General features: G+C 39.8%; 1 protein-coding gene across 1 annotated transcript in view; it reads left to right on the top strand.

Moving 5' to 3' along the window:
• The first annotated feature begins 3,375 nt into the window (after positions 1–3,375).
• Positions 3,376–12,955, top strand: part of LOC124856389 (zinc finger E-box-binding homeobox 2-like) — a 45,231-nt gene continuing 35,651 nt past the window's right edge. The window contains exon 1 of the mRNA XM_047346764.1: positions 3,376–3,750. Within this exon, the coding sequence (XP_047202720.1) occupies positions 3,693–3,750 (58 nt within the window). The 5' untranslated portion in view covers positions 3,376–3,692. The remainder of the gene's footprint in view (positions 3,751–12,955) is intronic.

Raw genomic sequence — 12,955 nt, forward strand, 5'->3', positions numbered from 1 at the left:
GCAAAGGTGGCGTTGCCACATGTTTTCAATGCAATCCCCACTTTTTAGAGTTACAAATGGAAATACCAAAATAAGAACAGAGTTTTTCAAATGCAAAGGAGTGGGCAACATAATGACTTTTCTCTTTTCTTGTCTGGCCATTCAGGAGCAGGCTTTTCTTTCCCTTTGTCACTTAGGTTGGCATATAATTAACTCCTGCTTAATATGCTGTGTAAGGGCTCTTCTCCCCATGCAAGAGGCTTTGAACCCGTAGACCACAGACTGGGACAAAACCTCAGTAGGTCTTCTTCCTCCATGCTCCTATAAATATGTGTCAGAGAGAGTATGTTGTGTTAAACAAACAGTAGAAGCGTAAAATATACCACCACAGCTGTGCTGCATTGTTATAACTGCACAACTATTAAACAGGTTTATAACTAATAAACACCACTCTTTCTTAAGTGCATCAATGTGCAGTTGTATAATCAAGAAACGTAACAAAGCACTAGTTAAAAACGCAGTCTTTCACAACATATGAATTTGTCCATATGTAGGTGTAAAACTATGAAAACTTCTGCTATGTAAAAAGAGCTCCCAGGACCTTTGCTGCACCTCCATATAATCCTGAAAGTTTATTGCCCACCTCCTCTCCTCCCTCTCCTCAGTCCATCCCTACACAAAGGGCTGGGATGACCCCTCTGTCCCCTAGCTCCCTCCCCACTTTCAGGATGCTTTCTCTTCCAGAATCTATTAAAAAGACCAACCACCAGCAAACATAAATAAATGGAGCTGCAGTGCCTGGCAAAAGTATTCATACTCCCTTAACTGTTTCACATTTTGAGACATTAAAAGCACATATTTTAAGGCAGTTTATTGGGGAAAAAATACTGTTTAGAGTGCATGTGTATCCATTCCCTTGTAACTTACATAAAATCTAGTGCAACCAATGCCTTTCAAAGTTCTAATTAGTAAATAAAGTCCACCTGTGTGTAATTAATTCTCAGTGTAAATGCAGCTGTTCTTAGAGGTTTCTTCGGGAAAATCAGAGAACAAAAAGCATCATGAAGACCAAGGAACACAGGTGGGTGAGGAAATAGGTTGGACTGAAGTTTAAAGCAGTTTTAGGTTATTAAACAACATCCAAATGTTTTAATGTATCATGGAGCACTGATCAGTCCATCATTCGAAAATCAAAGTAGTATGTAACAACTGCAACTTACCATGGTCAGGGAAGGAGACCACTGATCAGAGAGGCAGTCATGAAGCCAATGGTAAGTCTTGGTCAGCAGCAGAGATCAACAACTCTGGTGGAAGAATCTATTGACAGGACAACATTAGTTGTGCACCAAGAATCCTTTTTAATCACAAGCCAGGGGACAGTAAATCAGTTGAAAAGGAACTAAACTGTTTGGAATACATGTAAAAGTCAATGTGTGGAGGAAACCTGCCAAAATTAACACATCAAAAATTTTACTTCCTCCACAAATTAAATCAATTTAGTGTGTGTAAAATGTTGATGACCATTTTGTTTTTACCATTCTATAATAGAATCTGGCCTTACATTTGCTTTTATCACCTGGTTCAGTAACCCATCAGCAGGAGACAAAAACAGGATGAAACAAATAATAAAAGTGGCCGACTAAGTTATTGGTGCTAAATTACCTGATCTAACAGAAACATTTTTAAAGGGAGTCACACAAAAGGCGCAAGACATTCTCCACTCCCCTCATCAACCACTTCATGGCGAATTTGAGCTACTGCCATCTGGAAAGGGATTCAGACAGCCTAATCAAGGACCAAAAGATGGACAAAACTCATTTATTACTCATTTATTATTCAGATAAATTTTAAATGTGATTGGGTGTGATTGCTTTGTCATTGTAGCCTGATCGTTTGTAATTTCTATTTGTTCTGATTCCTTGGAGTTTTTTTTTACTGTTATGTTATTGTGTCTGTGTTTGTGTTTTTTATGTTTTTCACCTGGCTGCAAGGGAAATTTCCCTACGGGGACAATAATAAAGTAATACTAAGGCTGATTTCGCACATCATATAGAACACCCCATTTTGACAGTAAAACATGGTGGTGGCTACATCATGGTGTGGGAATACTTTTCTTCAACAGGGACAGGGGAGCTGGGCGGAGTTTATGTGAAGATGTATGTGTGTAGTCTTTTAGATGTGTTGGAATGGCCCAGTTAAAGTTTAAACCTGAATCTTATTGTGGCAAGACTTGAACATTGACGTCCACAGACACTTTCCATTAAATCTCACTGAGCCTGAGCTATTCTGCAAAGAAGAATGGGCAAACGAGTCAGTCTCAGGAGGTAGACATACCTCAAAGGGCTTGCAGTTACAAATACACGCCACACTTCAGATTTCTATTTGGAAGAAAATTTAAACCTTGTATATTTTTCCTTCCACTTCACAATTATGCATGACTTTGTGTTAGTGTCACTTAAAGTCCCAATAAAATGCAGAGGTTTGTGGTTGTAGAATGAGAAAACATAAAAAAGTTAAAGGGATGTGAATACTTTCCTAATCATATGCACAGAAAATGTTAAATATATAATAATAATTTCTTTGGTAAATAAATCAAAGGCAGAAGGTTTGGATGTAATTGTAGCCAACAGATTTGTCAAAATTAGAAATAATTGTTAGATTGTTAAGGTTAACTTGGGGGATTTTTAATGTTCTTAACATATCTAAAGGACATTTCAGATTTTTGTCTTTAAGCTTACTAATCTGTGTCAAAGTGCCAGATACTTGTTTGTTTTCTCCCCATAGACTGTATTATGCTTCTGAAAGGTAGGGGCCACAAAAAACCAAGGTGGGGGTCCTATACGCTGCGTTAGAGGTTTTTTACTTCGGATGTTTTTTTTTTTTGTTTGTTTGTTTTTTTTGCAATTGCAAAACAGATTACAGCGCTGGTTGCAACACAAAGCGCAGCCGACGAACCACTTCCTACTGCCATCCAGGGGTGAATGGGGCCACAGGACGGGGTCCACTCCGGGGTACTCGAGCGCAGGTGCGACGTGCATAACATTCAGGCTGTAAAACCTGAAGGAGAGTCCATGGAAGAGGAGTGTGGGCGCATACCTGTTCTCATTAACCTGCTGTTAGTGTAATCTAACCTTTGGTGAGAAAGGATGCAGGGAGAGCAGCTGGAGTTAACGGCCTCATTTGCACCTTGTTAATGAGCAGACTGGACTTCTACTGGGAGCTCATCCCATAGCATGCAAACTTTTATCATCATTATGTGGATAAAATACAGTATAATCACAAGATTCAACTAAAAGGCATATGCATGTTTTCTAACTATGTTCCCCGTCACACCCAGCAAGCCAGAACAGTTCTGTCGGGATTCCCTCACTGGACATGCAGCTCATATAAGACATTTATCAAATATGCTCCTAACCGGCGAATAACGGCGTTTTTCTCTAGTCATGATCGCGTTCCTACTTTTGAGGAAGGTGCACGTTTACGATGCCAAGCCTGACCTCAGGGCCAGCCTCTGCTGCTGACATCACCTCCGCGTCTCGTCGCCGCTGCCTGGAGTCCCATCAAGGTCTGAGGCTCCCGCTGTGACCGAAGGCGATGCCTCAACGCCATTCATTCTCAGGCAAGGCGCACAGGACGCAACAGTCGCTGCGCTCCCCTTCGGACAACTTTTTTATTTCTTATTTATTTTCCCTAAACAGAACCAAAGCTTGGCCATGGCAGAAGAAAGCCGGGGGAAGCGAAGGAAACAAGCCAACCCGAGGAGAAACCGAGGTAAGAAACACACCGCGCTGGAAAGTTTGAAGAAATTGGTGAGTGATGCGGTGGGAGATGTTGCAGCAGCGGACAGAAGACATCATGCTAAACAAACTGTCTAACTCTGGAAGTTCAGAAAGACAAATTCGTTTTTTTTTTTTTTTTTAAGTTTCTACTCTGCAACACATTATCTCTGGCGTTTATGGTCTATTTTAGACATTTTATGCTAATCGCCTAATCTGAATTAATTAACAGTCGTCAGATTAAGAAGATTGTTCTACATGCTCATTCCTGCATAGATAGTCTTTCCAGAAAAAGGTAGGAGTCAGTTTTATGAAATAAAAACATGCAAATGCATTTTAAAATAACCAGAAATATCTGCGTTAAATCAATGTCACACGAGTAAAACAGTCTGCCTTCTTTAGTGCTAAAAAGCAAACAGTGGCCTTTCCCTTATGTGCAGACTTTACTTTAGCTAAAAAGTTTCTCTGAAACTGAACATTTTCTAGACTTTTGCCCCTTGATTGCAGCAGCATGTCTGATGCTGTAAAGTGGGATTTTGGACGTTTTACTTCGTTTTTTATATTTTATTACTTGAAATGGAGAGAAAAACGTGTAGAGATGAAAGAACCAACATTTTAAATCTGTTACTGGTGAAATTTTGTCAGTTTTCTAATTGACGTCTTACCGTAAAGGTACTGTAGTCCTTATGCTTTATATTTTATTTTCCTCACATGACTAAAATTCACCTTATCTTCTATTATTTGGTGGTGTGAGTTAACTGGAAGGTCTTTAGATGATGTCAGTTATCAGTTTGTGTGAATGCACTTCCTACTGAAGCTTCTGAGAGGAACGTCTAGATAGCAGGCCGGGTTTAGAGACTTCACTGAAGCTCTGTTCTGCATGTTTCAAGCTGTGCCTCTTTGCTGTGTGCCTCTGAGCCCTCAAAGAGAACACCTGTAAAAAAGAAGCATTTGTAAAATAATATTTGTTCTTCTTGCTTTCTAATGTGGTCGGAGAAAATAAGTTAGAATTTGCCACTGAACTCTAAAATTATCCAGGGATTGTTTCTCTAAACCTACATTTGACCCAGAAACTTTCTAAATATCAGCTCAGCTAGGGTAAACTTACAGCAAACATTTTCTGAACGATGATTCTCTAAACAAATTGTATGAATGATGAGTGCCAGCAGTGCTCTGAGGCAGATTTTTTTGAGTTTTAAAACCAGAAGTGCACTGATTAGTTGTTGTTTTTCTGGCTGGTGCAGACTGTTTTTCATGATCTAAGCTGCCAATTGTGATTTTGTTTTCCTCTAGATCAGATTTTTAAAAATGTGCTGAAGGTTCTTTGATAGAGGTAATAGTTTAGAATCAATCAGGAGTTGAAGGAATTTCAGGAATATTGTCATTTATGCTTAAAAGCATGTGGCCTCTTTATATGATTTTTATAAAACGTAAAAAAAAAATAGTATACTGTATCAAGGAGTATACCGTTGGCTGATGTGTTTATAGACCAAAAATATTGGGAATGCATTTAATTAACAAGAGAAAAGATTTTTAGGTATTACAATTACAATCAAAGAAAAGGGCTATCAAGGAAAAATTGGCTGAATCTGATCTCTGGCTGACTGATTGGTGCATCTCTAATTAAAATAATAAATCATGGTTTTAATTGCTTGTTTTTTAAAAGAGCGGATTCTGCAGGAGAACATCTAAACACACTCAAGGCTTTTCCAAAGTTTTCTTGCAACCATCACAGACCATACAATTAATGTCTTCAAACTGACATGCAGATATCTGCTCAAATGGGTTCGTTTACTTGTTTATCAGGTGTCTGTAAGAGTTTCCTCATTTCATTCAGAGAAATGTGGAGTCGAACAGTGTGTCACCAGGGTGAGATCCTCTCTGGCATACTTAGCACTGACAGCAACTCGTGTGAGAGTGGGCATGTGTGCACACATGCCCACTCTCACCTTTGACAGTTTGTCGACTGTTTCACAAATCAACAGCAGCAGTCTGGTGTGAAAGCTAAACAGATAACGACCCTACCAGGACTTATTTTTCAGACTGTTCCTTTAATTCTGCTGCATCCACACAAAGGAGAGATAACATCCCCCTGCAGCTCATGTCCTATAACATTAATTAATTGTGGGACTGGAAGAACTCAAAGCATTTCAAAGATGCAAAAGGAACGAACTATACAATGATATGAACTATGTTTATACGTAGTGTATCTTCCTGCATTAGATGTGAGCTCATGCAAGGAACATATGTCACACATGCTTCAGTGCCTGTGGAAGTCCGTACGAGTGGGCGTGTCTTGCATGTGCCGTGTTATGCATCCTCGTGTCAGTGTGGAAATGTACGTGTGTGAAAGCTGCATGCAGGATTTGGAATGCGAGCAGGGAGTTAAAGGTCCTTGATAAAACCAAACGAATTTGGCAGGCTCCACTCATAAGACAGCGATTTGGGGATCCTTTCCAAACCAGAAGAAAGGAAAAATATAGGCTGACTTTTCTTCTCTCGTCGAGGCGCCTATTGATTATGTCTCCGTCTCCCCCAATAAAAACGTCAATGTTCAGCAATATAAAGCAATGTGAAGAAATTACAGAGCTTCATTCCTGGCAGATTAGAAACAGAGCAGGGATCAAGAAAGAAGAGATATATATTTGAAGAAGATAGCATGCGATAACCTGTTGTAAATGATCATCCATTGTGTGAAATATCAGGATTACTACTGATACAGTTCAGAACTTTTAACTTGATGGCTATTTGATAGCTGAAATGCCTTATTCACTAAAATACTTTATTTGGACAGAGTACCTACAGTTCAATGTAAAACCAGCTAACAAATACAGTGACTGGCCAACACAGTTATATCCCTCAAACCTCTTCCTTATTTTGTCACATGACCACAAATAAAACAAAAAGCAGAGTATACATTTATATTAAGCTAGCTTAATTTGTTATTTTGTACAATCATTTGCTCCAATTACAGCTGCAAGTCTTTGGGGGTTTGTGTTCTTTGCACAATAGTTTAAGCTCAATCAGATTAAATAGAGAATGTCTATAAGCCTCAATGTTCAAGTCTTGTACAGATTCTCAGTTGGATTTAGGTCCGAACTTTGACTGGGCCAATTTTGACACATAAATCAACTGTAATCTACATCATTTTTGTTGTAGCTCTGGGTCTGTAATGTGCAGGGTCGCCTCCAGGATTGCCTTGTATTTAACTCTGACAAGCTGCACCGTACTTGCTGAGGGAAAGCAGCCCCACAGCATAATGCTGCCTCAACCATGTTTCACTGTGGGATGATGTGTTCAAGATGACCCGTAGTATTGTATTTTCCCAGTGATTAATGCTCTTACCTGAGCGGTGGATCTCTGCAGCTCCCCCAGAGTTACAGTTATCCTCTTTACTGCATATGACATGGCATATGAATAATTTGCCTTTAACATTGCCTCTGCTTACACAAGGAATTTGACTAAAAATAGTAGGCAAATGTTGCATTCATGCACAGTCTCTATCCATGAATACTTCATTCTATTATCTCTTTTAACGGCTTTTTTTTTCCTGTTTTATTTATTTCTTCTTGCCGTTATTTGTCCACGCCCTCTCTCAAAGACATCCACAGATCTGATCAGACTTCTCCAAATTCTGAGTCCACTGTAGGGCTGTGTTTTTTTTCACTCTTAAAACTTATCTGTTCCTGTTTTTATACTTCTTCTGCTTTGTTTCTTCATTACAAGCCTCACTCCATTGTTGAATGCATGTGGCTTTTTTTTTTAACAAAAAAAATAATTCCTCGTCTCTGTTTCCATCATTCCCTTTCTCGTTTTTCTTCTTTTTTCAAGTGCCAATTTATTTAAACTCCTTTCCCCTTTTTCTTCTTTCTCCTTCATTGATTTCCAAACCCCAGCCTTTTTATGCAGCTGGAGCCCAGCTGTGTGTCTGTGACTGTGCATGTACATATGCACACATACATGTGTGTTTGTGTGGGTTTTTTCTGGCACAGCGCTGCCACTGTGAGCATAGCTCACTGTACACAAAGGACTCAAGCAACAACAGAAAAAGAAGAGGGGGAAAAGTAGAGAGAAAGGGGGGAGGAGTATTCAAACATAAAAAAATGGAGGGGCTGGGACTTTTGGATCAATCTGAACTTCAAGGATGAGAGGTGTGGAAACCGAGACAGAAATGAAGAGCCCTGGCACCACAGTTTTATGACCAGGATTCTTCAAGGGGCTCAGCTCAGAAGCAGCTGGTGGGTGGGACAGAAGAAGAAAGGACGATGACAGAAATGGGAACTGATGGGGTTGACAGAGCTGGAGATCATAAAACAAAGTTCTGCAGAATAAGAAAACAAGAGATGGTGGGATTTAGAGATATGTGAAGAGTAGAGGCAGAGGAACCAGGATGGGTGACAGAACGTGGGATATTCAAAACGTTTTCTCACTCTCCCCTCAACATTCCCACAGCTTTAGTCGGCGCTGGTCTGCATGTGTTTAAAGCCACATCTCCACAGCAGTAATAGGGAGTCCCTTTGACTGAGGCTCTTTTTCAGTCATCGCATGTTTATTTAATTATTCCTCATTCTGATGTTTGAGATGGAGCCAAAGTATTTCTGTTCCCAGCTACATGTTCCTATGCATGGCTGCCACACTGACAAACTACTATAATCGGAAAACTGTTAGAGATAAACTAAAACAAAAATCATCAAAATATTTTAAACCACTATAGGCAGTGATCACACATTGCGAAAGTTGAATAAATCATTGTTTCTAAGGGGGTTAATCCATCGTCGTCATTACGACATGTTAATATACAGTGCCTTGCAAAAGTATTTATGCCTCTTGAACTTTTCACATTTGGTAACATAGCAAACACAAACCATGTATTTTCTTAAGATTTTAGGTGAGAGAACAACTGTGAAGTAAAAACTAAAGGAAACATAGTTTTCTTTACAAATAAAATGCCAAAAAGTGTGGCATGCATTTATAATCTGCCCTGCTGATTTATTACTTTTTATAATTTCTTTTTACTGCGGTTACTGCTTCAAGTCATTTTAAGGTTTGTCTCTACCAGCTTTGCACAACTAGACACAAGTATTCACCATTATTCATTGCAAAATAGCTTAAGGCCGATCAGCCTGGACATGTAGCGTCTGCAAACGTCAACTGGAATTAGGTCTGAACTTTAAATGTGTCAATCTAACCAGTGAATGTGCTTAGATATAAAATTTGATATAAAATTCCCTTAAAGCTCTTGGTCTATGTTTAGAGTCATCCTGCTGGAAGGTGAACCTCTACCTCAGTTTCAAATCTTTTGAAATCTCTAACAGGTTTTCTTCCAGGATTTCCCTGTATTGACCTCCGTCCATCTTCCCATCAACTCTGGCCAGGTTCCCTGTTCCTGCTAAAGAAATGCTTCCTTACAGCATAATTAGTTTTCCATCAGATATAACGGTTGGCATATAGGCCAGAAACTATAATTGTGATCTCCACTGACCAGAAGTCCTTTCACTAGCCCTTGTAACACTGAACCTTGTTCCTAGCATTGCTTATGGCAAAACAGGACTTCTTATTACTTTGTTATGGCCACTGTATGTTAAAGGGCAATTTTGTAGCGTGCACAACTATTACTTTTTATGTCAACAGATTTTTCCATCTGAGGGGGTACGTCTTTGCAGTTCCTCTAGAAGTACCACAGGCCTCTTGGCTGCTTCTCTGATTAATGCTCTCATTGCCCAGCCCAACCAGACATAACTTTCTCTGCTAAACCTTTGAGGCCTTCGCAGAACAGCTGTAATTATGCTGAGATTGAAAAACACACATCTCGGCTCAGTTCAATAATTAGATGGGCCATACTGGAAACTGCTTACATTGGATTTTATTTTATGTGTGTTAGAGTAAAGGGGTATGAACACAAACATACGGCACTGTTTTTGGATTTTTTTTTTTTGTCAAAAATTAAAATAATAAAATATTTGCTACTCTGCGTTGGTCTATCAGATAAAATCAAATCAGATTTGATTGAAATAGTGGTTGTAACATGAGAAAATCAGCAAAAACACAAGGCGTATGAATAGTACTTTAAGGCAGTTCAACAAAATACAATGAAAGCTAATAGAACAATATTAGTCCCAAGAGTTGAACAAAAACGTAAATGTTGAATATTGGGCTTATATCTACAGGCCCTTCTCAAAATATTAGCATATTGTGATAAAGTTCATTATTTTCCATAATGTAATGATGAAAATTTAACATTCATATATTTTAGATCCATTGCACACTAACTGAAATATTTCAGGTCTTTTATTGTCTTAATACGGATGATTTTGGCATACAGCTCATGAAAACCCAAAATTCCTATCTCACAAAATTAGCATATCATTAAAAGGGTCTCTAAACGAGCTATGAACCTAATCATCTGAATCAACAAGTTAACTCTAAACACCTGCAAAAGATTCCTGAGGCCTTTAAAACTCCCAGCCTGGTTCATCACTCAAAACCCCAATCATGGGTAAGACTGCCGACCTCACTATTGACACCCTCAAGCAAGAGGGTAAGACACAGAAAGACATTTCTGAACGAATAGGCTGTTCCCAGAGTGCTGTATCAAGGCACCTCAGGGGAAGTCTGTGGGAAGGAAAAAGTGTGGCAGAAAACGCTGCACAACGAGAAGAGGTGACCGGACCCTGAGGAAGATTGTGGAGAAGGGCCGATTCCAGACCTTGGGGGACCTGCGGAAGCAGTGGACTGAGTCTGGAGTAGAAACATCCAGAGCCACCGTGCACAGGCGTGTGCAGGAAATAGGCTACAGGTGCCGCATTCCCCAGGTCAAGCCACTTTTGAACCAGAAACAGCGGCAGAAGCGCCTGACCTGGGCTACAGAGAAGCAGCACTGGACTGTTGCTCAGTGGTCCAAAGTACTTTTTTCGGATGAAAGCAAATTCTGCATGTCATTCAGAAATCAAGGTGCCAGAGTCTGGAGGAAGACTGGGGAGAAGGAAATGCCAAAATGCCAGAAGTCCAGTGTCAAGTACCCACAGTCAGTGATGGTCTGGGGTGCCGTGTCAGCTGCTGGTGTTGGTCCACTGTGTTTTATCAAGGGCAGGGTCAATGCAGCTAGCTATCAGGAGATTTTGGAGCACTTCATGCTTTCATCTGCTGAAAAGCTTTATGGAGATGAAGATTTCATTTTTCAGCACGACCTGGCACCTGCTCACAGTGCCAAAACCACTGGTAAATGGTTTACTGACCATGGTATCACTGTGCTCAATTGGCCTGCCAACTCTCCTGACCTGAACCCCATAGAGAATCTGTGGGATATTGTGAAGAGAACGTTGAGAGACTCAAGACCCAACACTCTGGATGAGCTAAAGGCCGCTATCGAAGCATCCTGGGCCTCCATAAGACCTCAGCAGTGCCACAGGCTGATTGCCTCCATGCCACGCTGCATTGAAGCAGTCATTTCTGCCAAAGGATTCCCGACCATGTATTGAGTGCATAACTGTACATGATTATTTGAAGGTTGACATTTTTTGTATTAAAAACACTTTTCTTTTATTGGTCGGATGAAATATGCTAATTGTGTGAGATAGGAATTTTGGGTTTTCATGAGCTGTATGCCAAAATCATTCGTATTAAGACAATAAAAGACCTGAAATATTTCAGTTAGTGTGCAATGAATCTAAAATATATGAATGTTAAATTTTCATCATTACATTATGGAAAATAATGAACTTTATCACAATATGCTAATATTTTGAGAAGGACCTGTAAAGATCTCACCTTTTAACTGTAAGATAACACTCTCAGCCACATAGCTCTTGACATGTGCATGTATGTATGTTTAAAGGTTGCCGGGCAATGTTCTTGTCACACATTTAACACCTTCTGCACTTTTTATATAGCTTTCTATTAGTAAGGAACTTCTGTTTTCTCATTGAAAACATTTTACCTGATAGAACAAGCTTGCAACATGCAGTCTTATTGGACAAATTTATGCTTCCTTCTCTTTTACTATTTCCATTTGCAAAAGTATTATTAAGGTCTTTGTCATTGCTTTTGCAGTAATACTCAGTGCTAAATCTATTTATGGATCTTCCTTTATTACAGACAGACCATAGTTGTTTGATGTGCTGCACGTGTTTGAGTTTAAAACCATCCACATTGGAAAGCTTGCTGCATTCAGTTTATAGATATGTGCAGTTTTATCACACCTCAAATTAAATGTGGAAACCCTGCTTTAGCTGTCATGTATTACAAGGGCCAGATGGGTGGCAAAGAAAGAGAGAGTGAGGAATAGAGAAGGGGAGAAGGTAGAAAAGTAATCAGGGGGTAGAGTAGCTTGGCAGGCAGCCCGTTGGTCCCGTACAGGTGGCTAAGAGTGAGCTGATTTCTGCCCATGGATGGAGTAGATATAGCAGGGTAGTAGGTTGAATGGGGAAGTTTGATATGTAGTGTCTATGAGCAACGGCAGCAGTTTTAGGTTCTGCCTCGATTACCTCTGAAAGGCAAGAAAACATCACACTTGACATGGGGAAGTTCAAGCGGCATCAGCAGTTTAACACTGTATATTTCACCTGATTTGCAGCCTCTCACTGCCACTATTTCTATTAAAGTCTCAGTCTCTGAGTTGATGTGAATTTTCTTGCACATTTAAATAACCACCATTGGCACAAAACGTAGACCTCTGAAAATATGTACCGAAGAAGAACAACGTATAAGGTAAAATAAGGTTGTGTCTACCTTTTCAGTGCATTCACTGAGAAATTAAGGAAATACTTGTTAAAAACCATACGATGGAACTGATAGAGGAGATAAAACGTGTTTCTGAAATGTACAAGAAGCAGATAAACATGTAGGTTGACACTATAGTCTCACTTAATTTTAAATTACCTGCGAAATGTTCTTCGTAATACCTGGATTATTCTGTTGTTAGCAGAGCCTTGGTGAAGCTTATTTAGGGACATCCCATAGATTCTCAATGAAGGTGGTACTTAGGAGGTTTGAAGATTAACATATCAAACAAGACTAGAAATGCACAGATCAGGCTTTTACTAGCATAAACCCATATTCACTTTTCTGACTAATCTGATTTTCTTTCTAAGGACTCGTACTCGTACTCGTCGTCTTTCGCTTAACCAGGACTGGGTCGCGGGGGCAGCAGACTCAGCAGAGACGCCGGACGTCCCTCTCTCCAGACACCTCCTCCAGTTCCT

This window comes from Girardinichthys multiradiatus, chromosome 20 (genome assembly GCF_021462225.1).
Source record: "Girardinichthys multiradiatus isolate DD_20200921_A chromosome 20, DD_fGirMul_XY1, whole genome shotgun sequence".
Taxonomy (NCBI): Eukaryota; Metazoa; Chordata; class Actinopteri; order Cyprinodontiformes; family Goodeidae; genus Girardinichthys; species Girardinichthys multiradiatus.